At 48.8% G+C, this 25,945-nt stretch overlaps 1 protein-coding gene across 2 annotated transcripts in view; it reads left to right on the top strand.

Annotated features, from left to right (window-relative positions):
• LOC135919773 (uncharacterized) overlaps nucleotides 1-25,945 on the top strand; it is an 80,015-nt gene that overhangs the window by 5,707 nt on the left and 48,363 nt on the right. For both annotated transcript variants that reach the window (XM_070526127.1, XM_070526128.1), the window contains exons 3-5: nucleotides 6,254-6,357; nucleotides 20,886-21,152; nucleotides 25,694-25,764. In XM_070526127.1, the coding sequence (XP_070382228.1) occupies nucleotides 21,031-21,152; nucleotides 25,694-25,764 (193 nt within the window). In that variant the 5' untranslated portion in view covers nucleotides 6,254-6,357; nucleotides 20,886-21,030. The remainder of the gene's footprint in view (nucleotides 1-6,253; nucleotides 6,358-20,885; nucleotides 21,153-25,693; nucleotides 25,765-25,945) is intronic.

Raw genomic sequence — 25,945 nt, 5'->3', positions numbered from 1 at the left:
TACACACAAGAACTTTTTAAGACAGTGCATAATTTTCCACAAAGATAGAAATAATGGCAATTCTTCTTCAGGTGGTGTGGCAATCAAAGCCCAAAAGTCAGAAGCATGCCAGCATGTATAACGCCAGAGCTCAATTGAAGCAGTGGCTGTTCGGGCTATATTGTTCAACCAACTTATAACTATTTGCTCCATATATATATATACATATATATATATATATATATATATATATATATATATATATATATCGCCTGATGAACGGTTTCACAAAGCAGAATTTGAAAAGCTGATTGACCAGCTTCCCGAACCCTATACAGTAATCGGAGACTTCAATGCTCACAGCACATTCTGCGGTGATTCAAGATCTGATGTGAGAGGACGGGCAATTGAAGAGTTCTTTCTTTCATCCGGAGCCTGTCTATTTACCAAGACAGAGCCAACATTTCACAGTCATGCACACAGCACGTATTCGTGTATAGACTTAGCCATAGGGTCAGCATCACTTCTTCCATACCAGGGATGGAGAATTAGTAATTCATATGGGAGCGATCACGTCCCAACACTCCTAGAAACAACAAAGTGGCACGATGGACCAGCTTACCCCAAAAAGTGTGAACTTCATAGTGCCGACCGGTTGAAATTTAGAAACCTATGTAAATTGTCCCTTGAAGATGTGGACCACCTAGGTGTAGAGGAACTCACCAAGTAAATCACTGAAGATATCCTCTGTTCTGCTAAAAACTGCATACCTCAGTCCTGCACAGAATAAGTCAATCTAAAACAGTGGTGGAAGAAAGACTGAAACACCAAAGAAACGCCAGAAAAAAGCATGGAGTAGATTTTCAACTACCCAACAACAGAAAATCTAATAGAAATTACGTGGTGCAAAGCGAATGGCCCCCGTATCCTCCGAATATCCAAAAGCGAAAGCTGGACACGCTACGTATGTTCCATAAACTCATACACGGATGTTAGCAAAGTGTATAATAGGGATAACTAAACGGACAACGTGCAAATCCTTTTCCTCTCATTGCTGGCTCTGGCGATACAGTAGAAGATAAAGCAAAAACTCTTGGTGAGCACTTTCAGAGGGTATCAAACTCCGAAAATTATAGCGAAAAGTTCTAGCACCATACAAAAATATATGAAAATATTCCTTTGCGTCGAAACAAGTTGTCATCAGAAGGATACAACAAACAACTAACATTCCATGAACTCAAGCTTGCCCTAGGCTCTTGTGGCAGCTAGGCTCCATGCTCTGACGTAATAACATGAAATAATCAACAATCTACCTGGTGAGACCGTAAACTGCATCTTATGTCTTTACAATAAAATTTTTGCAGCTGGTCATGTACCGTCATCTCCGAAGGAGGCAATACTCCTGCCAATACTGAAACACGACAAAGACCCTTCTTTAGTTAACAATTACAAACCAACTGCACTCCCTAGCTGTTCGCTTAAAGTATTTGAAAAAATTATTACCCGTCGTCTTGTGTTCTTTTTGGAATATAATAGTATCTTGGTCCCTCACCACACTGGCTTCCGAGGAGCAAGGTCTACAACCGATAATTTTGGTCTCCATGAGTGATATATACGTGACGCATTTGTACACAGCCAAAACTGTCTATCTGTATTGTTTAAACTTGAGAAGGCATATCGTACTGCCTGGCGATAGGGTATTCTGCAACACCTGTCGTCCTATGGAATTTGTGTTTATATGCTGAACATCTTGCAAAATTACCCATGTGAAATCTGAATTGGCAATGTACTATCGCGCACTTTTGTTCAAGAAAACTGCGTACCACAGGGAGGAGTGCTATGTTGCACATTTTTCCTAATTAAAATGAACTCTCTCCCCTCTGCTATACCATTCATGGTGTCTTATTCTGTCTATGTGGACGACATCCAAGTCAGCTTTAAATCCTGCAATCTGTCCATGTGTGAACGCCAGATACAGGTAAGTGTTAATCGGCTCGCGGAATGGGCAGAGGAAAACCGGTTTAGGTTAAGTGCAGAGAAGAGTACCTGCGTGCTGTTTTCCAGACGAAGAGGGGTATGTCCTGACCCATTCATTACGATGAATTGAAGAAGCCTACTAATTAAAAAGGAACAAATATTTATAGGCGTAAATTTTGATAGTAAGCTAACCTTCATGCAACATATAAAATAGTTGAAGCTTAAATGTCTTAAAACTATGAACCTTTTAAACATTTTATTTCATCAGTCGTGGGGAACAGATAGGTATTGTCTCCTATCTCTTTTTAAATGCCTTGTGCTGTCGTGCATAGACTTTGGATATATTGTTTACCAGTCAGCTTCAAAGGCAGCGCTTAAGCTACTCGATCCTATCTATTACTTAGCTATCCGCCTAGCACTTAGTACCTTCGTACAAGCCCTGTCCAAAGCGTCTATGCAGAGTCGGATCAGTGGCCACTGGATTATCTGCGCACATATCTCGGTGTCACCTATGCAATAAGAACGATGTCATTAAAACAACATCCATGCAAAGCACTCATATATGATCAGTCCTCAAACCAGCTGTACTTCAACCGGCCCGCCACGCCCGGCCGTTCCCATTAGTAGTAATGTCTGTTGCTGAAAAATTTGCAATAGTTTTCACAGATCTGCAGGAAAGTACTATGGTGAATTCCTCCCACCATGGGAGCAATGTCCAGTCACCTGTGACTTGTCCTTTACAGAGCCTAACAAAAAGAGTTGTCCAAGAATCCTTATTCAGCAACATTTCATGTCCCTCGAAGACAAGTACAGATTTATTGCATTTTTCACTGATGCTTCAAAGTGTGCAAATTCGGTATCATGTGCCACCCATGGCCCAAACTTCTCAAACTTTAGAACATTGCGCAACCATAGCAGCATCTCTACAGTGGAAGCATACGGTATTCTGATCATTATTGAGTATATAGTACACCACAAGATACAAAAGTCTATAATATACACACATTCTTTAAGCGTTGTCACCACCCCGCTGTCCTGTGGCAAAGCAAGCCGAAACCCCTTATTAAACAAGCTCCTTCAACTAATTAAAGTTGAATGCCAGAGTGGCTTGGTGCCAGGCCACTGTGATCGCAGGCAATGAAACGTCGGACAAAAATGCTGGACAAGCGTGTCATCGGGATACAATTGATGTAAGCTGTATACCTGGTGCAGGCATGAAACCTGCGGTACGAAAGGCCCTCCGTAATCATTGGCAAGCTGATTGGGACAGGGTAGTCGAAAATGGGCTGCACTTTTTAAAACCGCAGTTAACCAAATGCTTCCCGCTGAAGCTTGATCGACTCACCCAAGTCAGGCTGGCACGACACAGAATAGGACACATTTATGGCACATACAAATACCTCTAGACTGCAATTGATCCAACGATGTGCACACGCTGCGGTGAGAACTTAACCGTCTTGCATGTCCTGAGTTAATGTACTCAACTTCACCGAGAGCCATTGGCTCATTTTATGGAACTTTACTTACACAATATACTCCCCCCCATCCCGGCATGGTCTGATCAGAGGATGCACTTTTTAACTTTAAAAGAACGCTTATAATTATCTTGCACAAGTTAACTTTCTAGACATCATCTCGTATCATCCTATACATGAGATTGTGCCTCACAGGTGAGATATGGTCTGACGCACAAAAGTAAGCCTGAGCTCTCGCTCCTCTTGCGTACGCAAGAATTGTAAAGCTAGGGACACGGACAATCAACAATAATTGATCATCTGTGCCTATAACCAATGAACGTAAGGCCTTATGCTCATTTTAGTAAATATTTTAAAATTGATGCACAGGTATATGTAGACATAGTTTATCTGAAAGCGTCTATACAGCTTTTATTTTAGGTCCTATTCCTAAACTCACAATTTTACTAAACCAAGCCACATGTCCTGCCGCGTTTTGGCCTTAGATGCCCTAACGCCAATAAACTTCAACAATGATCATCATTATCAACTTTGTAAATTCTAAGCTTCTGTTGTTTTTAAGCTTAGCTAGTTGATAATTTTTCCCAGTTGCAAGCCTGAATAAAAGTTATGATGGATAATTTGCCGCAGTTTAAGTGGTTCTATCGAACGAAATTTCGTTATTTGAAAGTTCTCATTCTAAACTAAATAATCTGGTCTGGATGCCGGCCAAACTGTAATGACTAGAAACGACGTACAAGGTAACACCACACGACTCGAACCAAACTATACCATTGCTTGAGCCATGTGAACAACCCTAACAAGAATAAATACATGTATACAAGTAAAAAGCATATTACCGCAAGAATGGCGACCAATGTTCATGTACGGCTTGGCGCAGACATTTCAAGCGAGCAGCAGGATGTACAAAAGACACACTGTATGCGCCGTCTCTGTTCGACTTCCCGTTGCATTTTTCTTCACTAAACGGTAGAAACGCTGTAGCACCAGCATTGCCTTAACTCAACGCTTGCGGCGTTCATTACCTTATTGAGAAAAAAAGAACATACTTACTTCTTCGGTAGCATATTTCATCCATTATACATGAAATCACTGAAGTATTTGATGTTTTTGTGCCTGCTACGTATGGGGGGAAATGATTATGTGTGTGTCGTTCTCATGATGCCTACGGCACGAACGGCGTGCAGTTCGAATGCGACTCAAATAACAAATGACTTCGTACAAACCCTGCAGGAAAACTTGAACCCGGCAGTTTTTCTTCGTATTCGATGTGTATGACTTAAGTTAAGGCATATGACGTACAACGGGGAGTCTTTCCACCTACACATGTCAGAAATGACGCGAATAGTTTGCCTCTGCGCCATTTCCGTTTCTTAAATCGAGAGCCTCAATAGGCTAGTTTCAATGGCTTATACCCGCAAAAAAGCGCCTCTAGTGAGAGCGAAATATCATCAGGAATGGCTCACACCCCATAAGCAAGCAAGCAAGTAATGGCTGAATATGAACCAAGGAAAGAAACGAGCGAACGAACGAGCGACGGAAAAAAAAGAGCCAATGACAACAAGAACGAAATCACCTTTAGGAATGCATTATGTTCCTGCATGTGACGTTGAGGAGGTCAACCTACAGTGCCAAAAGTTTACTTCGTACGGCAGCTCACTATGTCTGACCCGTCAGATCGTACAATTTTAGGCATTACCACGCATGCAGGAGGCTTTCCTCTTCAGGTGTTAGTAGAGTGTAACATGCTGCTGAACCTTTCTACTCTTCCTAGCGACAATCTTTCCTGAAAAATTCACCGACCATTAGGATAGCCCATAAAGTGAAATTTTAGAGCAGCTGTGTACGTGTTTTTATTACGGTATATATTCAGGCAAATATTTTGAGATACAAATACCAGAGGTCAAGCACGATGGCTTTTGTAAATGACTGATCGAAGGATCTAGTGTAATAGCTGGTGCTGTGTGGCTTCCATAAAATACGCGCATAAACTGAGATTGGCAAACAATTGCAGACCAATACAATCGAAGTATGCAATTCATCATGCGAAAGTGAGAGCCCACACGAGCTCATCATAGCACGAAATCAGCGCTCTGGCTGAGATCCGATGGTACTACGAAACGAGCGGTAGCGCGAGTCTGCATGAAACCAATCTTCCGCGCTCATGTCACTGAAGGGGCAGCTATCATTGGTCTCCGCCTCTCGACCATTCAAGGCTCGCATCTTTTGCCACTCCGCATTCGCTCTTTCATCTTTCGCTCTTGTCCTTCGCTCTGTTGCGCCACTGACGCTCGCCGCAAGAATGGGTCATTAAGAGCTGCGCAATAAAACGGAGACCTATTTTACCCGACGCAAAACAGTCTTTCTCAATGCCGAATGTCTCACTACCGAAAGCACGCTTCTGGACTTTTGCCTGAATACTCTTTGTGAGCGTGAAGACGGAGTTGTATTTTCGATACTCAGACTGGCTAGTTTTTTAACTTGCCGTCACTAAGAGATACTTCTAATCTCCTGCACCTGTTTCGTGTAGGAAATATGATGTATTAGATGATGCAAGGCTTCTGTGCTGCTTGCCACTCGAACGAGGAAAATTCATTTCCAGGTTAGCATCACAGGGTACCGAAAGAACCACCGTTCAAATTCTGCCAACCTGGAGCCCAAATCGAGCGCTAAATATCAATGCAGCTTCTTAGCGCTAAGATCGAGTCGCCTTACCATTCACGCGTGATTTTTTTCGTCAAACACTCTATTGGTCAAAATGTGTTTTGTCGTCACATAACAATAGTGAGCCATTTTGAGCTAATTTGCCCGTATTCTTGCAGGAATGCTACTGGAACCGGAGAAATGGAGGAGCAAGGCTCCTGTGGTGCCAGAGCAAGTGTTCAATCGTCTGCCAAGAAGTTGAAACACAAATGTCAAACATGTGGTAAATTTTTCACAAGGGCTGTCCATCTATCTGCACATTACCGCACGCATACCGGCGAAAGACCATACAAATGTGAAATATGTACGAAATCATTCGCGAGCAGGTCGAATTTGCGTGATCATGAACGGATTCACACAGGTTTGAAACCCCATATCTGTCAAATATGCACTAAACCGTTCAAAAGCAAAACGGAACTTAACCATCATCTCAAATCACACAGTAACGACAGACCTTTCGTTTGCGACATATGTAATCACTCCTTTAAGCACAAATATAGTCTCCAAAGACACCGTGAAGCATGTCACGGGGACGGAACACCGTAGGAGTGCAAGCAGTGTGGATATCGGTCCACAAAGAGAGAATACATCGACGCACATCTCTGCCAGAATACTGGGCGCTATTTGTGTGGAGATTCGTCTAGACATGGATTTTAACGAATTGCACATCCCTTGACGCATACGGTGGGCAGTCTTAACAGTGTGACTAGTGCGCAAGTGCAGTAAATTGCCCATGGGTATTGTATATGAACGTGACCATGCACCCGTGCAGAAAAAAATAAGCGCTGACATTCTCCCGCCGGGGTGATAAACTAACCAGACGCATCGTGTGGAGAGGCGGGCATCTTTTGACGTTTAAGACTGCTCAGTGAAATGCAAGACTTAAATGATGCCGCTTGATTTTCCGAAATTACGAAACGAAACGTCGTCTCCAGCAGAATTCGGGATGTTTGAATATCGAAGTATATTGCACGTCCTGGCTAGAGCGTGCTGTTTGCACAACTATGTTGTTCGCCAAAGTAGCTTTAGCGAACTCATTCCTAGACAAACCCTAATGAGCAGCAAGTTCGTGTTTTGTGTCACTAGAAGGTTGAAACGTTCGCACAGAATCCTTGACACCTGGTTTAGTTCTGTGCAAATGGTCTGACAGTGTACTAGTAAACAAGCTTTACCTTATCATCGTTTTAAATATTCTGCAGTGTAAATAGAAGAGAACACCTCGCATTAGGAAACTTTTTCAAAAAAGGCAGTTTTCTTGTCAACTAAAAAAAAATGTCTAGCAAAAATTGACATCCCTAGGCCTTGTTGCCTTCCAAAGACCACTTTTATGACAATATGTAGACATAAACATGTGGACATTTATGTCCCTTACAAATTGTTCAATGCACGTAATGCTTTGGTTCACTCTTTGGCTCTTGTAATCACAGCGAAGGTTTTTCTTCTTTATCATGCCGATGAGAAAACTGAAACTGAATTCGACTGAAATCATATGTAGTTTCACAATATTTGTTCTACCAAAACGAATATTTTAGCTGTTGTTGTATTAACGTGGAACCTCTGTCACATTTAATGTGCAGTTTCTCATTCATTCTGAAGCCGTCTCTTCTCCCTTGCACTGCACTCTATTACAGCTGTAGAATTTTTAGCCTCATGTGACAATCGTGTCCCTGCGAGCAAGATAGTTTTTAGTTATAATATTGACACGCGTAGTTCGTATGTCTTCTTGCTGTGGGCGCGTTTCACCGGATGCCCTTCTCATTGCATGACGCGCCTGCATGCATCAGAAGGTGCTCCGAAGTTCGGTCTTATTTTTGGTATTGCTCAATTTTTATCACCAAATTTCACGCGCAACGCAAATACAATTGTGCATTCTGGAAGGCACGCGAGCACCAGCGATGCCGCTGGAATCTTCTACGAATAATGCGTGAACAGCCGACGCTTGTTAATCGTAAATCTCTTGTTCGACGATCGATTCATGTGCCCGGGACTATTTTTCTACCCGAATGTAACTTGTTTTGTAGGTTCCGGTTCGCCCAATAAAGCATGGTTCGTGAGTGATGGTTCTTGTTACTGTGTTATTTGTCGTATCTACAACGCGACAGCTCGTAGAGGACCTTCGTGGTGACTGATCAAACCCTACCAGTCATGAAAAATATTGGAGGACGCTTAAGCTTGTGGGGATTTGGGGAATTCGACGCGCCAGTGCGCTGGCGAATTTCACCCAGTTCTGTAATCCCAGCCATGCCGTTCTTGCTCCGAACCAGTTTTAGCGGTGGCGCTCCACTCGCCATGGTTCGTGGGTGAGGGCGGAGCTAGTGACGTCACGGGAGCAGCCCCTCGTGGCTACTGCCGTGACGGTACGGGCTCTCTTCTCCTTTGGGACAGCACCCGGTACGTACGATGCTCTCTCTCATCCGCCGACACCTTTGTGACTAGGATTGAGCTCACGCACGGCGCCTTTGCCCGTGCGGGAAGCGCGTACCTCGTGTTGCTTCCTATCCCGACGCTAAGCCTAAGAACGGGTGCCTAGTGCTCGCGCGAGGTCGTACCACGCCGAGCCGCACTCATCGAAGGCCCAAGCCGAAGGAGATTGCCCGAGCTCTCGCGAGTTGGCCCATTGGTTATCGCCAGAGCAAGTAGCATAGCCGCCGGGACTTTTCCTAGCGGCGCGCCCCAGCTTGAGCCTGTGCTCTCGCAGCGACGTGCTACAGGCGCCCCTAGCTGTATTTTTCGCCCTTGGTGCGGGACCCCTTTGGTTCCCCGCCGTCCCGGGACCGGGCGTTTGTGCAGTGTTGGGTGCCGTTGGAAACAATAAACGGTTTCCTTCATTTTAGGGCAATACTGTATTCTTGCGTGCGTCGCTCGGTAGCCCCACGTGGCCTGAGCTCGCGCGCAGCGGCGCTAGAGGCTGACGGCTGACGCGGCCCTGTGGCTCGCTAAGCTCGAACCCGCGGTGGTCGGTACTCCTGTGACACCTTAAGACCCCACACTGGCGCCCAACGCGGATTCAAAGGCTCATTAAGCCTTTGTCTGTGCTTAGCCGAGTTAGTACGCCCTTGCATATTATACTTGCCGCGCTATGTCTGCTAGGCCGAGTGACCTTTGTCATTTGTTAGGGGACTTTTGCCCTTTGTTACCGCGAGCAGACGCCGCGTTGCTCGATAGCGGGGCCAGTGCTCCCCTTGAGCAGCGAACTTATGCACCCTCACCTGTCGCAGCCCCCTGTGGGGACGACAACACGAGGCGCTACGTACCAGCTCCCATTGGAGCAGTAGCGTTGTTTGGGAACGGGGCCAGAGCCCTCCCCGAACAGTGCACACCAGCACATTCGTCTGCCACGGCTCCCTTCGGAATGCAAGGCAGTGCGATGTCGCAGCGCTCTCGATCGGCTCCCTGTGGAGTTGACGGAGCGCGGCACGGAAACGGGGCCTTAGCCCTCTCCGACGTTTGCCCGATGGCTGCTACTCAATTGAGCAGCCAAAACCAGTGGTCTGCCACGGCCCCCTGTGGGGATTACAATGCTGCAGCCACGAATTTCGCTCATTCGTCTCCCTTTGGAGTACATTCGGTTGTGCCCAGTGGCGCAACCTCCGAGCGCGCACCTGTTTTGTCGACGCTGGCTGCAAGCGGCCTAAGCAATTCACGTATAGCTGCCTCAAATGGCGGCTCTGAACGACAGCAGGCGCACCCCGCTAGGAGCCCGTTTTGCTATGGGGCTGGCGGCGCCGCGGCCGGTATCCCTGTGGAAACCGCGCCGCTGATCGAGCTGGAGGACTGTTCACCCTTGCTCGACCACGCCGCTAACGCGCCAACGGTTCCCTTTGGAGCAGGCGCACAGACGCTGTTGCAAAACGCCGCCGAAATGATTCAGTCACTCTCGGGGGCAGTTAAGACGCTTTCGGCTGTACCGAAATGCTCGCACCCCGCTGTACGGTTGGCAGTCCCGACTTACAGCGGATACGGTGACATGCTCAGTGCCAGGGATTATTGTGACTCCCTGGTACGCTACCAGATGGCAAATCGTTTGGAGGATCAGGAGGTGCTGGAACGCGTCGTTCCCGTAGCACTTACTGACACGGCGGCTAGGTGGTACCGGCTTTCCGGATACCGTGCAACAACCCTCGAGGAGTTCCGCGTGGCATTCCTGCGCGAATTCCTACCCGCTGACTACCAGAGTAGGCTGCGGCGAGAGCTTGAGCTACGTACACAAGCTCCTGACGAGTCGCTTCAGGAGTACGTACGCGCGATGCAAGACCTTTTCTTAATCGCCGAGCCCAATGCTTCGAACGAGGAACGCGTCGAACGGGTGATCAGGCAGGCACATCCGACCTTTTCGGCTTACCTGCGCGGCGGCCGCTTCCGAGATCTGGAAGAATTGGCCGCCGAGACAAAGCGCATTCAAGGCGACATTCTCGCCGCGCGAGCCTATCGCCCACCGCCTCCCGCCAGCGAGGCCCTTGAGCCACGCTGCGCGTGGGGAGGGCCTGTGCCCCTCCCCCAACGGCAACAACCCGGCCAAGCTGCCTTTGCGGCTACAAGCGGGTGTGTTTGGGAGCTGAGCGCGCGCGCTCTAGATCCCTACACGTACGGGAGGCGGGCAGCCTGTGCTGCACCACCGCCCGAAATGCATGCGCAGGGACGCACTTCGACCCAACGCATCGCAGAGGCGGACGCTCGTGATAACAGGCCCTTTGGCCAAGCAGCGAGTCGACCCCGGCAGGGAGCTGAGGCCGCTCCGCCTCGGGAAAGGTACCGAGAAAGAGTGCGCTGTTTTCGCTGCCAACAACGAGGGCATATAGCAAGGGACTGCACCGCGCCAAGGCCTCCTGCGAGGTCGGGAAACGGGAGCGCGGGTCGCTTGTGAAGGCACGAGTGACCGAAACCTTGCTTGTCCCCTCGGCGTACCGAGCAGGTTGTGTTGCAGGGGCGCACGCGCCCTTCATTCCGGTGACCATTGTCGGCCGCGAATTTCCTGCGCTGCTGGACACGGGCGCAAGCGCTTCGTTGTTCGGCGAAAAGGTGTTATCCCACTTGCAGAAGCACTCAGTGCGCTTGCGGGATTGCCGAACGACATTCAATCTTGCGAAAGGCGTGGCCCATTCGGCGGGCGCCGCAAGGCTGACTGTCAGGTGGGGAGAGCGAATGAGACGCACGCGTTTCGTTCATCTCCCCGGGCTCAGTGTCCCTGTGATCCTCGGAAGGGACTTTCTCCTTAAAACAGGAATCGTTGTGGACATTGCGAATGGCGGCTATCGCGACGGACCGTTCACGTTGCTAAAGCCGTTCATCAGCCCGCCGGCGTCCGATCTTGCCTGTGCAGATGGGGCGTCGGAAACGTGCCGCGCGCCAAGTTCGGGGGCAAGCCCTCGAGCTGTGCGCTCGCCTGCTGCGACTCCCCTTTGGGATCGAGAGGCACGGCACGAACCTCGTCGCGCGCAGAATTCGGGGGCAGGCCCTCGAGCTGTGCACTCGCCCGGTTGCACTAACGTGGTAGCTGACGCGCTATCCCGTGCCCCACTTTGCACCAAGAGCATTCCTCCAGGTGTTACAGCCACTGCCGGTGCCTTTGCGCCAGCAAGCGTCGGGGGCGAAACGAGCGCAGAGAGAGGCGAGTCCGCAAGCGGGCAAACCTGTCATTCCGCTCTCCAGGCAAGCAGCGCGCCGCAAAACGAGCGAGCGGGGGAGCTTCTTGAAAGCGAACCTACAACGCCGTTGGCTGCAGTCCTGAGTGGGGACGAGACCAGACTCCCCTTTGGGAGAATTGGAATCGCATTCAGCAGGCAAGAGTTACTGAAGGCCCAGCAAATTGATCCGTTTTGTCGCGGAGTGAGCGACGGTCTCAGGGAGACGGAGCGCCGAGACGCTGCTGGTAGTGCGGCGGGCGCAGGGGGGCCGGAACCAGCGTGTGTCGCTGGGTCCCCCGCGGATTCATATTTGCTGGATCACGATGGGCTCCTGCTGAAATACATAGCTACCGATGACGAGGCTGTGGACCCGTTTAAGGTGGTTATCCCCAAGAGTCTGAGAAGCGCACTGTTGCGATCATCTCATGACGAACCCTTGGCCGGTCATTTGAGTGGCTCCAAAGTTTTTGCGAAACTAAGCCAAACTGTGACCTGGCCTGGCATAAAGCGTGACATTTTTCGCTATTGCCGTTCCTGCCATGTCTGTCAAACGGTGAAATCAAGGGGTGGCAAGCCGCCCGGGTTGATGAAACCAATTGACAGTGAGCGTCCGTGGCAAGTGGCCACCTGCGATCTTATGGGGCCTTTCCCCAGGAGTAAGCAGGGGTTCACACACCTGATGGTAGTCGTCGATCATTTTTCGAAGTGGGTGGAGTTGTTTCCGCTTCGAAAAGTGACCGCGCGAGCGGTGCTGGAGAGGCTACAGGAAGTTTTTTGTCGGTTCGGCTTTCCGAAAAGACTAATTACGGACAACGCGTCTTATTTCACCGCTCGGGTGTTTGGTGCTACGTGCCGTTCCCTGGGAATTAATCACTGCACCACGTCACCCTACCATCCCCAGTCCAATTTGACAGAGAGGGTCAATAGAACCCTCAAACCAATGTTGGCGGCCTTTGCCGTGAGTCAAAAGGACTGGGCAGACCACTTGAGTGAGCTCGCGTTCGCAATCCGAACCGCCGAGAATCGCTCGACTGGTTTCTCTCCCGCTTTCCTCAATTTTGGAAGGGAGCTGGCAAATCCGGTGACCAGTGTCATTCAATGTCAGCTCGGGGATGAGGAGGCGCCGGCAGACTGTTCTGCGTACGCTTCAGCACTTCGGGACAGGCTTTGTCGGGCTCTCTGTAGAGCAAGGCAGAGTTTGACTTCGGCCAGGGCCCAGCAGAAGGCTCAGTACGACCGGAAGCATCGCCATCTTTCATTTAAGGTAGGTGATTTAGTCCTGAAGCGCAACCACGCTCTTAGCGACGCGAGCAAGGGGTTATCAGCCTCGCTCGCTCCTAAGTGGCTTGGTCCGTACCGAGTAGAGAAAGTTTGGTCTCCGCTCGCGTACTTGCTGAAGGATTCCCCTTCGGGAAAACTCAGCCGTGCCCATATCGCCGACCTGAAAGCCTTTGCGTCGCGGTCCGACGAGCTCGCGCCGGTGCCCAGTGGCACCACCCGCAAGCAACAGGGCACACCCGGGGCGAAGGACCGCATTCGGACCACGCACCGGTACAACCTGAGGAGACGGTCACCTGTGTGATATCGCGCCTGACGGCGGACTTTTTCCGCCACCGAAGGCCCTCAGTAACATTGCTTAGCCTCAGTGGGTTAGCTTCTTTGCGGCCAGTGCACGAAAAGAAGCTGGCCCCAGCCCAGCTCTAGCCTTGTTGACAGTGTGTTGTGCAGTGTGCATTTTCTTTAATTTTTGGGTACGCATGCTGAGTGTAATTATTGTTTTAATGTTTCAAGTGTACAGTTGTGTAGTTCATTTTTTGTTACTTGTACATAGATTTTGACCGTTCTTGTTTTCTTCTGTGTGCGCTTTTTTTTTCTTCTTCTCGTTTTCGTTTTTTTTGCCAAGAGGGGGGTCGGTGACTGGCGTGTCGTGCAGCGCGGGGGGTGACAGTGGTCCCCTTGACTCGTTGGTGCGGGAGAGAGGGACGCTTCGCGCCTGGATCGGCGCGGCGCGTTGTGGCCGACGGGCGGCATGGCGGACGGCGAGGAGCGCGGTGCCACGAGGAGTGTGCGCGTATGTGTGTGCGTGCGTGCGTGGGGGCTGTTGCTCGTTGAAGTAAGCTGAAGCAGCCGCGCCAACTCCATCGGATCGCCGCGGATACCCTTGGTGGACGGGACCCTTGACATCACGCCAGGAGCTCGGCTCTGCAGTCGCCGACGCCGCGCGAACGCCCTGCAACCGCCGCTGTGGCTGCCCATCCATCCTGCATACGGCGGCGTGGCCAGCTGACCTGGCAGTGTCCGGCCCCGTCCACCTGGAGTTCGGGACCACCACCACCACGAAAGCGACACTCATTCGGGCTCACCGGCAACTTCGACGGAACAACGGTGAGCCCGTTCCTGCGTTACCTGGCCTGCAGTCGAGCCTACGCTCGCAACTCCCGCGACTTCGGCCACCGCCCTAGCCACAGAACTATACGCGCCGCGTTCTCTTCGCACCCCCGGACATTGTCCCGCGCTAGCAGCAGACTCTTTTTGTTAAGATTTCTTCCCCCCCTTCGCGGCCTCATTTTCTTGTATTTTAGAGTGTATTTTTTATTATTTTTTTCATTATCATTGTATGTGTGTGTGTTTTTTTTGTACGCATAGTGCTTGCTGGGCTGAGGTAGCAATTAGCTAGTGCATGAAAGGCTCAGTTGTCTTTGGTGCATTAGTCCCTACCAGCTTTTTCGCCAGACTGGTAGGGGGGCAATTAAGGAGAGGAGGATGTGGGGATTTGGGGAATTCGACGCGCCAGTGCGCTGGCGAATTTCACCCAGTTCTGTAATCCCAGCCATGCCGTTCTTGCTCCGAACCAGTTTTAGCGGTGGCGCTCCACTCGCCATGGTTCGTGGGTGAGGGCGGAGCTAGTGACGTCACGGGAGCAGCCCCTCGTGGCTACTGCCGTGACGGTACGGGCTCTCTTCTCCTTTGGGACAGCACCCGGTACGTACGATGCTCTCTCTCATCCGCCGACACCTTTGTGACTAGGATTGAGCTCACGCACGGCGCCTTTGCCCGTGCGGGGAGCGCGTACCTCGTGTTGCTTCCTATCCCGACGCTAAGCCTAAGAACGGGTGCCTAGTGCTCGCGCGAGGTCGTACCACGCCGAGCCGCACTCATCGAAGGCCCAAGCCGAAGGAGATTGCCCGAGCTCTCGCGAGTTGGCCCATTGGTTATCGCCAGAGCAAGTAGCATAGCCGCCGGGACTTTTCCTAGCGGCGCGCCCCAGCTTGAGCCTGTCCTCTCGCAGCGACGTGCTACAGGCGCCCCTAGCTGTATTTTTCGCCCTTGGTGCGGGACCCCTTTGGTTCCCCGCCGTCCCGGGACCGGGCGTTTGTGCAGTGTTGGGTGCCGTTGGAAACAATAAACGGTTTCCTTCATTTTAGGGCAATACTGTATTCTTGCGTGCGTCGCTCGGTAGCCCCACGAGGCCTGAGCTTGCGCGCAGCGGCGCTAGAGGCTGACGGCTGACGCGGCCCTGTGGCTCGCTAAGCTCGAACCCGCGGTGGTCGGTACTCCTGTGAGACCGTAAGACCCCACAAGCTTCACCTTCGACAGCGGAACGCGATAGCGATATCGCAGCCCGTTAACGCTGCCCATTAATAAACGCAAGGGTATTGGGGCATCCTCGCACCTGTCCCCGCACGGCCCAAATGCGCTCAAACAAGACGAAGAGGAGAAGCGGGCGAGTGGTGCGCAGCTGTCGGGGCAGCGACGTACATTGCCAGGAGGGGGTCTTCTGAGTTTGCCGCAAGATGGCTTTGCGTGTGCGCCAAGCGCAGAAGAATTGTAGCGGTAACGTACTTCGCTAGTCGTTTAACTCCGACTTCTGTAATTTACATGCTCATAATAACCGATATAAACCACCGTATGACTTTCTACGGAACGTTTATAAGGCAACGCAGCATTCACTAGAGGCGCTTTTGTCCCGCTTTGAGCCATCGAACTCGTCGCTGAGTGTTAGCGTCTCCTTCTCACATTATGGAGACCCTGGTTCGATTCCCACCCAACCCATTTCGGAAGTTATTTATGAATTGCCTTCCGGGATTTTTCGCTCATGGCCAACGCCGCCGACAGAGACACCAACGACACCAGCTTTTCTGCGACACGAGCTCCTTAACGCTGTCGCGTTAACATTGTCAATATCGCCATGGAGGATCGAGCTAGCCGCAGACTACGCCTGCCGCTTTAGTACGGACCTCTGCCCGAGAAGACCAGGACGATCATGACCCCGACAAATGCCACATTGAGTGTGCCCGTGTCACCCGCAGTGACGTGTGCTGCAAAGCCAAGGAAGCCACCGATAATTAGCGGATCACCATTTGGAGATCTGCAAAGCTGGCTGGAAACCTTTGGAAAACCACTATGTTTAACAATTGAATCTTTGATGAGCTGCAGTTTCACAGTGCATTTCTGCATACATTCACGAGCGTCATGCCCAAGGAGCCAGCCGAAGTTGAATAGGGATGCCGAACGAGAACACCGTGACCCTCGGGGCATAAATTCAGGAACTTCGACCCACAAATGTCCGAGAGGAAAGCGTTCTTCCGCGCTGCGGTTTTAAACAAATGGTTTACGCAGGATGGGTACGTGAACCAGCCAAAACCATTCCAATATTCCTTACGGAAGTCACGGGTATTGAAAAGACGTTGGAATAGCGCACTCAGCAACATCGTCGCCTGGTGCTCCCGCCGAGGTGAAAAATTCAAACACAATAATCTCCGACGAACTCCGAAACGCCCCTATAACAGTCTCACGTGAACTACTTAAGATGATCTCTTCGATGCAGCTGAAGTAGCCTTAATTGCTGGCGTCATCTGGGGGGAGGTCCATAAAAGGGGGGGGGGGGGTCCCAAAGGCCAACGTCACTTGCCCGGCCTCTGCATGGCAGTGTGATCTGTGGCACTGGTTAAATCATCTTCGCCCATTCTATAAGAGAGCTGGGCGACTCCGGGACCGTCGGGCTACATCACCTCCCATCTCCAGGTGAATCCAGAGACACGCGCGAAGAGCGTGCAAGCGCGGGCACTCAGCGGGCACTCAGCGAGCACAAAACTTTCGAGCCGTTGGTGCCGAATACCCGGCATCGTTCACTTGATCGCCCCCCAAAAAAAAGAATTGGTGAAGAGAAAAGGTAGGGAACACAAACTTCAATTCTACTGTGACGCGTGGAACTCTTTCCTTTTTTTTCAGTACTACTATGACGTTGCGGATAATCTATTCCAATGCGTGAGGGCTAATTAACCCTTTGATGATCATACTAAACTGTTATTTGAATACAAGCTTAAGGTATATATGAGTCCAGGAGAGGCATTTAAACTCTGAACAATCAAACTTCCGGTGATAGGCATCTGAAGATACCGCGACTATGGCTTTGCCTCATTGGCTGTTACGGCAATAATTGTGCAGACAAGTCTGTCACTTATATTCCACAACTTAAAAGCCCCTCGCATCAGTGTCACTACAAGTAATTCTTAATGATAGATTGGTTATAATTCCTTCTATTTACCTTCATGACAAATGCGTATTATTGGCAATAATTTTTTATGCCCGGTGAGTGAATGCTGGTGGTGAATGTTCAACTATTTGTAGCGAGACTCTCGCTGCGATGCCAAAGGTAAGCACACGGATCAATTTCTCGTAACCTACGGTGAATGATTAATAAAGAGGAGGGCATATATTCAATGTATCACTTAATTTATATTGTTCTGCTGATTAGGCACTTGGCCCGTCTGGGCTTCTTCCCTACTTGGAAAGGAATTTTATATCTTTTTAGGCCATGAACACATCAGACTAGCGTCAACTTTAATGCTGCAACACGCCTGTCCTCGGCATATTCCTATGTTGAAGCTAGCTTCGGATAACTGGTCGTACTTAAAAAAAATCATGTCTGATTCGTTATTAGATAAGCAAACAGCATAGACGACGCAATAGCATACTTTATCACTTTTAATACTGATGCCATAAAACACATGCAAGAATGAGGAAATGAGGTCTGAGAAGATACGCGAGTAAAGCAAATCAAAGCATTGGGCACACTTGGTCGGTACCCAAACACGTAAAATTTTATCGAATTTAAGAAGGTAAGTCAAAGGATAGAACGACGCAAGGACAACCTAGAGAACAAGCTGAGGCAGCTTCTCTCTACCATAAGGTCCTGCACAGAATAGATGAAAGTCTGGTATGTGCTAACAAGTTCCCAATGGCAGGAAACTCATCCGTAGACCCTGATGAATGACTTAGGCAGGAGCCTAGAAGATCATGCATATAATCTTGGTAAACACTTCGAGCATGAGTGTAACTCTACGCCTTAAATTCCACAATTTTCAACTTTTCCTTAAGATCTATTACAGCTTCTCTACTCTTCAAAGAACACTTCTTTTGCCTCCAGCACACTAATTATGCAGCGTTTTCAACTGGCCTACTTGTGCAATAATCAACTAAGGCTTTTAAGCAATCATTCGTGCACCCTGGAATTGAATCATGGTGATAGAGAGAGAGAAATCTTTATTCGAAGTCCTGATTTGGTCAATGGAGACAGGTGGCCGGGATGCTAACCCCACCGGTGCCTCGCTTCCTCAGCTGGTGGCCTGGCCTTGAGTCTTGGCGGCGTCGCTGGTCGGCCTAACTAGCCAGATGTGACCCTTCGGGCACTCGCCGAGCAGCATGTCAGAGCTTGATTACTTATTTCATCATTTCTTGTATCACCTCACTTCACTAGTGCTGAGTGTGAAACATAATTTACGACTATGGCGTCATCACTCCCAATGATATCAACCTGGTTTCGGTGTCCACGGTTTGGCACATGTTCTTGATTCGTGGCGTGTGACACGGATAAACACAGAAACATGACAAACACGTCTCACATGTCCAGGAGCAGTAATATAGGTCGAAGCACAGGCCAAGTAGGCATTCACGAAGCCTAAACCACATCGAAAGACAGTTCAGGGTGAGCCCATGCAATTGTGGTCTTTTTGTTTTTGAACTGAAGATATTTAGGTGAACCATTCCGGAATTTGTTGTTAATTGTGGCTCCTGCAATGTGACCCAATAGGGACGTGCTTCAAGTTACCTCGCACGCATATGTTGTGCAGTTTCCATTACGCCACAAGCGCAAGGATGAACCGAGAAAAAAAGAAGTCAACTTTACACTGTCATTGCAGTCTTACACTTCATCCTTCACACACCTGTCCTTACACAATGCCAACATGTGCACTGGATGGGCGTAATTTCTTTTTCCTTAGCCTGTTTTTAACCATAAGCTGGCACATCACTGTAGACTGCTTCCGATGAAGATTTGCTACCACCGAAAAAACAAATGTTTAGCGAAGATAACTTTCATGGGCATCACCGGGTGCGCACGTGCGCGGCGCAAGATACTTTCAAGCTTTAAGTTACAGCTGTGCGGATGAATTATGCTTCGATTTTAACACCGTAAATGCATCGGCAAAACATGAATCTAAATAAAGCGCCCCTATTTGAGGCGCACAAAGTTGAAAAAAAGGGAAACTTAGCTTGCTTTTACATACTTCAGAGAAGGCATGCTTTGTCTGAAAGGGAAGCTCTTCCTGGGAAGGCCCATCATTTGACAAGCAGGTGAAAGGCGTCATTGAGCCAGTAACAACGAAGTTTTCTGGAAGGATAACGTTTACTGCAGGTGCATTTCGTTGTTTTAGCTTTTTTACGATCAATCAACGTGAATCACGCGAATCAATGACCCGAGCAAGCTCTTCCTCTGAGGGAACTCCGAAGGCTGTAACACCGAAGAAGGCAATTACTGATGCAATCGTTTGGTTCTTACCGCAAAACAACCTCATAGAGCAACGCGCGTAGATTCACTTCATGAGGGTGACGTACAGAATTCCCGCGTGTAGTCAACTTCAATGTCCTATCAACTCTGCTTGCCGCAAGAAATTCCTTCTCTTGTACGCGATAGGCACGCACGTATTTTGAAATTTTCCTTCCTACGGCAGCTGAGGATGTCGAGCATTAAACTTGTACCGCAAGATATCGTTGAGAAATGTGGTCCTGTCTGCACGGTTCAAACATCAAAATTTTGCAATTCCGTTCAGGAATGTTCCTCTGGTCATATGGAGGGATTAGGATTGTCTAGTAAAATAATGAGGCGGCGAAAACACATGAGAAACGTCCATTCCTTGCGCAGGACCTTTGCGATTCACGCAGCAGTGCCTCGTGGATAACGAGGCAAATTGACAACAGGGCCTGTCATACTAGAAGAAGGAAATTCTGGCACACACAACCCATATTACTTTTTGGAGCGAAAACGGTGACCGCTGTAACGTGGTGCCAGCTGGTCACATGTGCAGCAGGAACTACACGTTGGTTGTTGTAGATGAAATATGTTATTATATTCGAGTAACGTCGCTTGTCGGTTCGGAGCACCTATCGTTTACGTTCGGTAAATATTTTTCCTTCCAGGGCAGCAAGAAGGGTCTGAGGTATCTGAGCCGTATGAGTGGAAGCGGCCTCGGGGCGCTTACGCATATGTTCCTCGAACATGGTTGGGTGGAAAAGACTTTTGGGATGAGGCATTGTCGCAAGAAACTGTCCTGTAGCATTACGTGGAGGCTCTATGTAACCCCCAAAACACACTGAAGCGAGCAGGAGTGATACTGTGCTAATAGAGAGCACTGGCATCACTTATACGTGCCTTGGATGTCTAACGTCAATCGTCGCTCGAATAGCTACACAGCCAGGGATAAAGCCAATGTTGACTTCACATATGTTGTCTTCGTATTTATAGGTGTAATTTGGCCTAATTATATAGAGAAAAAGACTTTCTGATTCGCCATCGTATAAACGTTGGGTCACCTATTGTTCATTCTGTCTGTTCACTAATTTGGTCACGACTGCCAATATCTCCCGAGAAGAATTAGGACTACTCCTGAAAGAAACAAATAATAATAAACACATGTTCGTGTCTACGGTTTTTGGCTGGGCGTTGGCTTTGCTTAAGTTTGTTTTGACGATTTGGTGTCAATTCAGCACAGGGCGCCTTGTTTAGTGTTCAAATATTATTACTTTAGCGTCAACATAGTGGCGCACTCTATCGTCTTTTTTTTTCCAGATGGGTTTTACAATTTCATTCGAGTTACCCAAGTGCCCGCCGTTTTACTGGCTCTCTCATCCTTGGCACAGACTGCGCATGCGCGATCATTCAGCAAAGTTCTGTCTCAGAAAGACGCTAGTGCTCCGGAGCGTCGTCACCAGCCATGACTGAACAAAGAAGCGGTGGGCAAACGCCTCCCGCGTTTGCCTTCATCGAAGAAGTAACCCCGGGTACAAGCCGTGAAGGCGGCGAGGGAGCCTCAGGCACTTTCGACGATATCCCTGCGTGAGTATTCCCGCTTGTGAAAGTTTCGTTAGATATTGTCAGCCGCAGGAACAACCTGGAGTACAGACTTTAACAGTTATACATTTGTTTGCACATCGAATTGGGCGTTTTCGAGGACGACTTCGATTCAGTGTGGCTGCGGCTGTTTATGACCATGATAAAGAGAAGTGCCTCCCGTTTTTCGATCAAAGTATCTATCCATATGAATATATACACGCAGGAAAGGGACGACGACCTTTTAGGAAGGCTTATTTACTGAACATTTGGCTGGTCGACCAGCTTTCGTCAGAGTACTTTACTGTACTCTCTGTACTCTGTACTATACAGAGTACTTTACGTCAATGTACCTTACTGTACTCTGAGGAAGGCTGGTCCACCAGCCGAAAACGTTCCGTAAATAAGTCTCCCTAAAGTTTGTCGTCTCTTTCCTGCGTATGTTACGTCGGGTCCTGCGTGCTGAACTTTGAAGAAACCCCCATATATTTTGTTATGCCCACTTGGGGTTTGTTCTGTTTCAGTTACGATATGGGACCAGACATTTAGAAGTGACTTTACTGTGCTTGCACGTACACCGCAATGCATTATTTTAGGAATTATTATCTTGCGTGAGTGGGGGGAAACTTTGGATTGTGGAAGCGGGGCGATTTCTCTTCGCCGCGACGTGCAAACTTCTATGACAGATAACACCAGTGATGCCGCCGACGTTCTCGACGTCTCGCAAGATGTGTTCAGATGGACAGGTTCAAACATTCCCGCAGGCGGGAATGTTTGAACCTGTCCATATTTCTGGCTGTCGGACAGGTTGTTTTTGTGGTTTAGCCGAGCCCGATTATGACAATGCGCTCAAGAAAAATGTTATAGTCCCTCGCACCCTCGTTGTCACCACTGATGGTTGTATTCGTTTGTGGACAGTGAGTGTTTCAACCCCATCCATAACATTGCCGCTAGGACTTAAACTGGGAAGTATTGACGAGCAAGCCATTGTCAGCCTCGGAACATTCGACGCTGACAGTGGTGAGGAAGACAATGTTGTCTTCTAGTGAGCAGTGTCTGCTTGAAGGAGTGCTCCCTCGCTACGCCACATTGTTTGATTTTGCTCAAGGTCAACGAGCGTCCCATACACCTCCAGCGTCTCGTATGCAACACCACTTCCATACAGGGCAAGCGACGCCAATTCGTCACAAGCTCTACCGCGTTTCACCTTCAGAGAGAAAAATCGTCGCCGAGCAGGTCAAAGAAATGTTACAGAAAGGAGTGATCCAGGAATTATATAGACCTTTGGCTGCTCCTGGGACCCTAGTAAAAAAAAAACTCGTTGAGATTCTGTGTGGACTATCACCGCCTAAACACCGTAACAAAGAATGACGTGTGCCCCCTGCCACGAATAGACGACGGCATTCACTGCCTCCAGTCCGCGTCGTATTTCTCTTGTTGATTTACGGTCAGGATATTGGCAAATTCCCATGCACCCCTCAGACAAGAAGACCGCCTTCGTCACAACTGACGGCCCCTTTGAGTTTAACGTTATTCCCTTTGGCCTATGCAACGCTCCAGCGACATTCGAGCGATTTATGGATAACGTACTCCACGGACTGAAATGGGAAATTTGCATGTGCTATTTAGGCGACGTCATTACCTACGGCCGGACATTTCACGAGCACAGTCAGCGCCTGTCGCTGTTCTTGACTGTATCCAGCAAGCTGGCCTTATTTTAAACTCGAAGAAATGTCATCTCGGTGAGCGTGAAGCCCTCGTATTAGGCTTTCTGGTCGACAAAGACGGCATACCACCAGACCACGAAAAGATAGCAGTGGTTCGCGAATTCCAACAGCCACACATGGCGACAGATCTGCGAAGCTTTTGGGCTTTTGCTCATATTTCCGGCGCTTGATCAAGAATTTCGCACAGCTACCCTCTCCGCTCACGTCACTCCTTCTCACTCACTCCTTCACAAATACTTGCAATGAGGACTGCTAAGTGCGCGTCGGCGTTTCAACAGCTGGAATTTTTGTTGACTTCTGGACCGGTTCTACGGCATTTTGATCCGGAGGCGTCAACTGAGCTGCACACTGACGCCAGCGATGTGGGTGTTGACACTGTGATTTTTCAGCTCTGCGGTGGCCTTGAGGATTTCATTGTCTACGCTAGTCGAGCACTTACAATAGCGGAGACAAACTACACCGTTACTAAACTCGAGTGTCTAGCAGTCGTCTTCGCCATTCAGATGCTCCGCCCGTATCTACGTGGCCGCGCATTCATGATAGTGACTGACCATCATTCACTCATTCACCCGGCTGCGTTACCCGTCAGGCTGGTTGGCCCGCTGGGCTTTGCACCTTCAAAAGTAAAGCTTTTCCGTTAACAAAGAGAGCGGTTGCTGTCACACGGACGCTGACGCCCTATCCCGTCTCCCTTTGCCACACGCTAAAGCTGAGCATAATGACTTCGATGACTACCTAGATTCCATCTCTTCGACTTTCCAGACCTGGGTACCTTCGAGAGCGAGCAACTTTGCGACCTTACCTTGAAACCCCTACGGGCAGCCGCATGTCAGTCAGCAGGAACAATGCTGTTTACTTTTCGTAATGGTTTGCTGTGCAAAAAAAAGCATAACTTGGCTGACTCGCAGAGGTCGCAAACCAGGCAACTACAGGGACGATCTCACCCATAGAGAGGAGATACAGTTAAAAACGGCCGAAGGGAAACCCATACCCAAGGTCAATAGGATCGAGGTGTTGGGGCTCATCATTGAAGCCAAGGGCAACAACGGAAAAACCCTCAGAAGACTGGAGGGAACTGTAGCGCAAATCATGAGGCTAATCAGAAGGATAACAAATAAACATAGCAGGATGAAAGAGGAAAACACCATAAGGTTAATACAGGCCTTCGTAATAAGTAGAATAGTATACGTGGCACCGTACTTAAAATGGCAGGCCGTGGAAAAGATCAAACTAGAATGCCTCATTCGGAAAACATACAAACTAGCCATAGGACTACCGATCAGCACCAGCACGGACAAGTTGCTGCAATTAGGCCTACACAACACGATAGACAAGCTCATTGAAGCGCAATGTAGGGCACAATATGAACGCCGCTCTAAGACTAGAGCAGGCAGACACATCCTAGAGAGATTAGATATAGGTTACCACTTTCAGCACGATGTCAAGATGGACATCCCGAGAGAGACGACGGAAAGATTGGTAATACCTCCCATACCAAAGAACATGCACCCGAAACACAATAAGGACAGAATATATATATATATATATATATATATATATATATATATATATATATATATATATATATTGTGTGTGTGTTTAATTTAGCTTGCGTTTGATCAACGCACACTTGTAGCAGTAGCCCACTGGCTTGGATGTTAAGCTGCTTAGCTCGACATCACGGGTAATATTCCAGGCGCAGTGGCATTTCACCAGACATTGTGAAAGGTATGAAAGCTCCGTAACTTGTATTTACGTGCGCATTACCGAAACCCAGGGGGTGAAATTAAATTCCGTGAACCATCCAAGAGTTCGTCATTGCAAAATCTGGCTTTTGAAACGTGAAACACAAGGATATAAATAAATGAAACAGTAGGTCACACTTCCGTTGGCGGTCGAGTGAGCGTACTCCAGGAGCCCAACGAAACATCCCACAAATAGTGCCATTTGCTAAACACGCAAGAGATGTGTGAGTAAGTGAGAACACTACTGAACTTTTCGTTGTTACTTGTTTTTCAGGAAATATAAAAGATGTGCCTAAAGAAAAACGCCATATATCTTTGAAGTGAACGCCGTGTTCATTCGTAGGAAAGGTTAAGGCAAATCGGAAAGCACTACCGGGACGCCGCGACGGCCATGTCATTTTGGCACGACTGCGAACGGCCGCGTTAGCAGAGCGTGCGAAAGTTATCGTGAAATGGCGAGAACAGTTGCCGACTGCAAATCTTAAGATGCGTGGTCGCACGCTGGCACAGCTGTTGCGGACGCGGCTGGGTGACTGATTCGGCCGACTGGCACGGCCCTTGTACGAGAGCTAATATATTGCAGCCAAACCTAACATAACCTTGCGTTACCCAAAGCATAATTTTAAGCTGTCACCCACCATTTCCGCATGCTACTCATGGTGCGGCCATCCTGTCACAATAGGTATGACTAGCGCTTTCCAGTTGACTCGCATGACGTCGTAGAGCTATACGCACGTAGTCTAGAATGGTCACCTTGGAGGGGATGGCACTACATAATTATATCGTAATCTTGCAACTTAGCATCTTCCTGTCTTGGTTCTAGCATCATTCGTTGTTTTCCTATATTTCACGCTTCATGTCAGGATTTAAGAAATTACGCAATTTAAGAGTGCGCCGTTCAGCTATGCCATCCAGGAAGTTATGCTTTTCATAAAAAGATACATTACAGGTTTTACCTTCATTAACAAAGAAGCACTTCCCTTGTTCCAAATTCTGCTTGGCAAAAACAATGTCCGGGTATATTCTGCCGTAACTAGGAGCACCGGCCAAAGCCAATATGTATGTCTCATTTCAGGTATATTGACGAGTACATCAATGACGCGTTGAAGGCATTGAAGCGCCAGACCAATGCCACGGACGTCAATGGTACGTATGGCATGGCCTTTAACCATCGACACCACTCGCGAAGATGCTTAACATCTAACAGAGGAGGCATCGTTTCAATCGATCCTGATGGCGGTGCATTTATAGGTCATACGGACGCCTTACTAGCGTCCCCAAGTCAGTTGCTGATGTGCAGTAGTAGTGTGAAATTCATACGGATGAG

Source organism: Dermacentor albipictus, chromosome 9 (assembly GCF_038994185.2).
Source record: "Dermacentor albipictus isolate Rhodes 1998 colony chromosome 9, USDA_Dalb.pri_finalv2, whole genome shotgun sequence".
NCBI classification, from domain to species: Eukaryota; Metazoa; Arthropoda; class Arachnida; order Ixodida; family Ixodidae; genus Dermacentor; species Dermacentor albipictus.
This window is presented reverse-complemented; position numbering and strand designations above follow the sequence as displayed.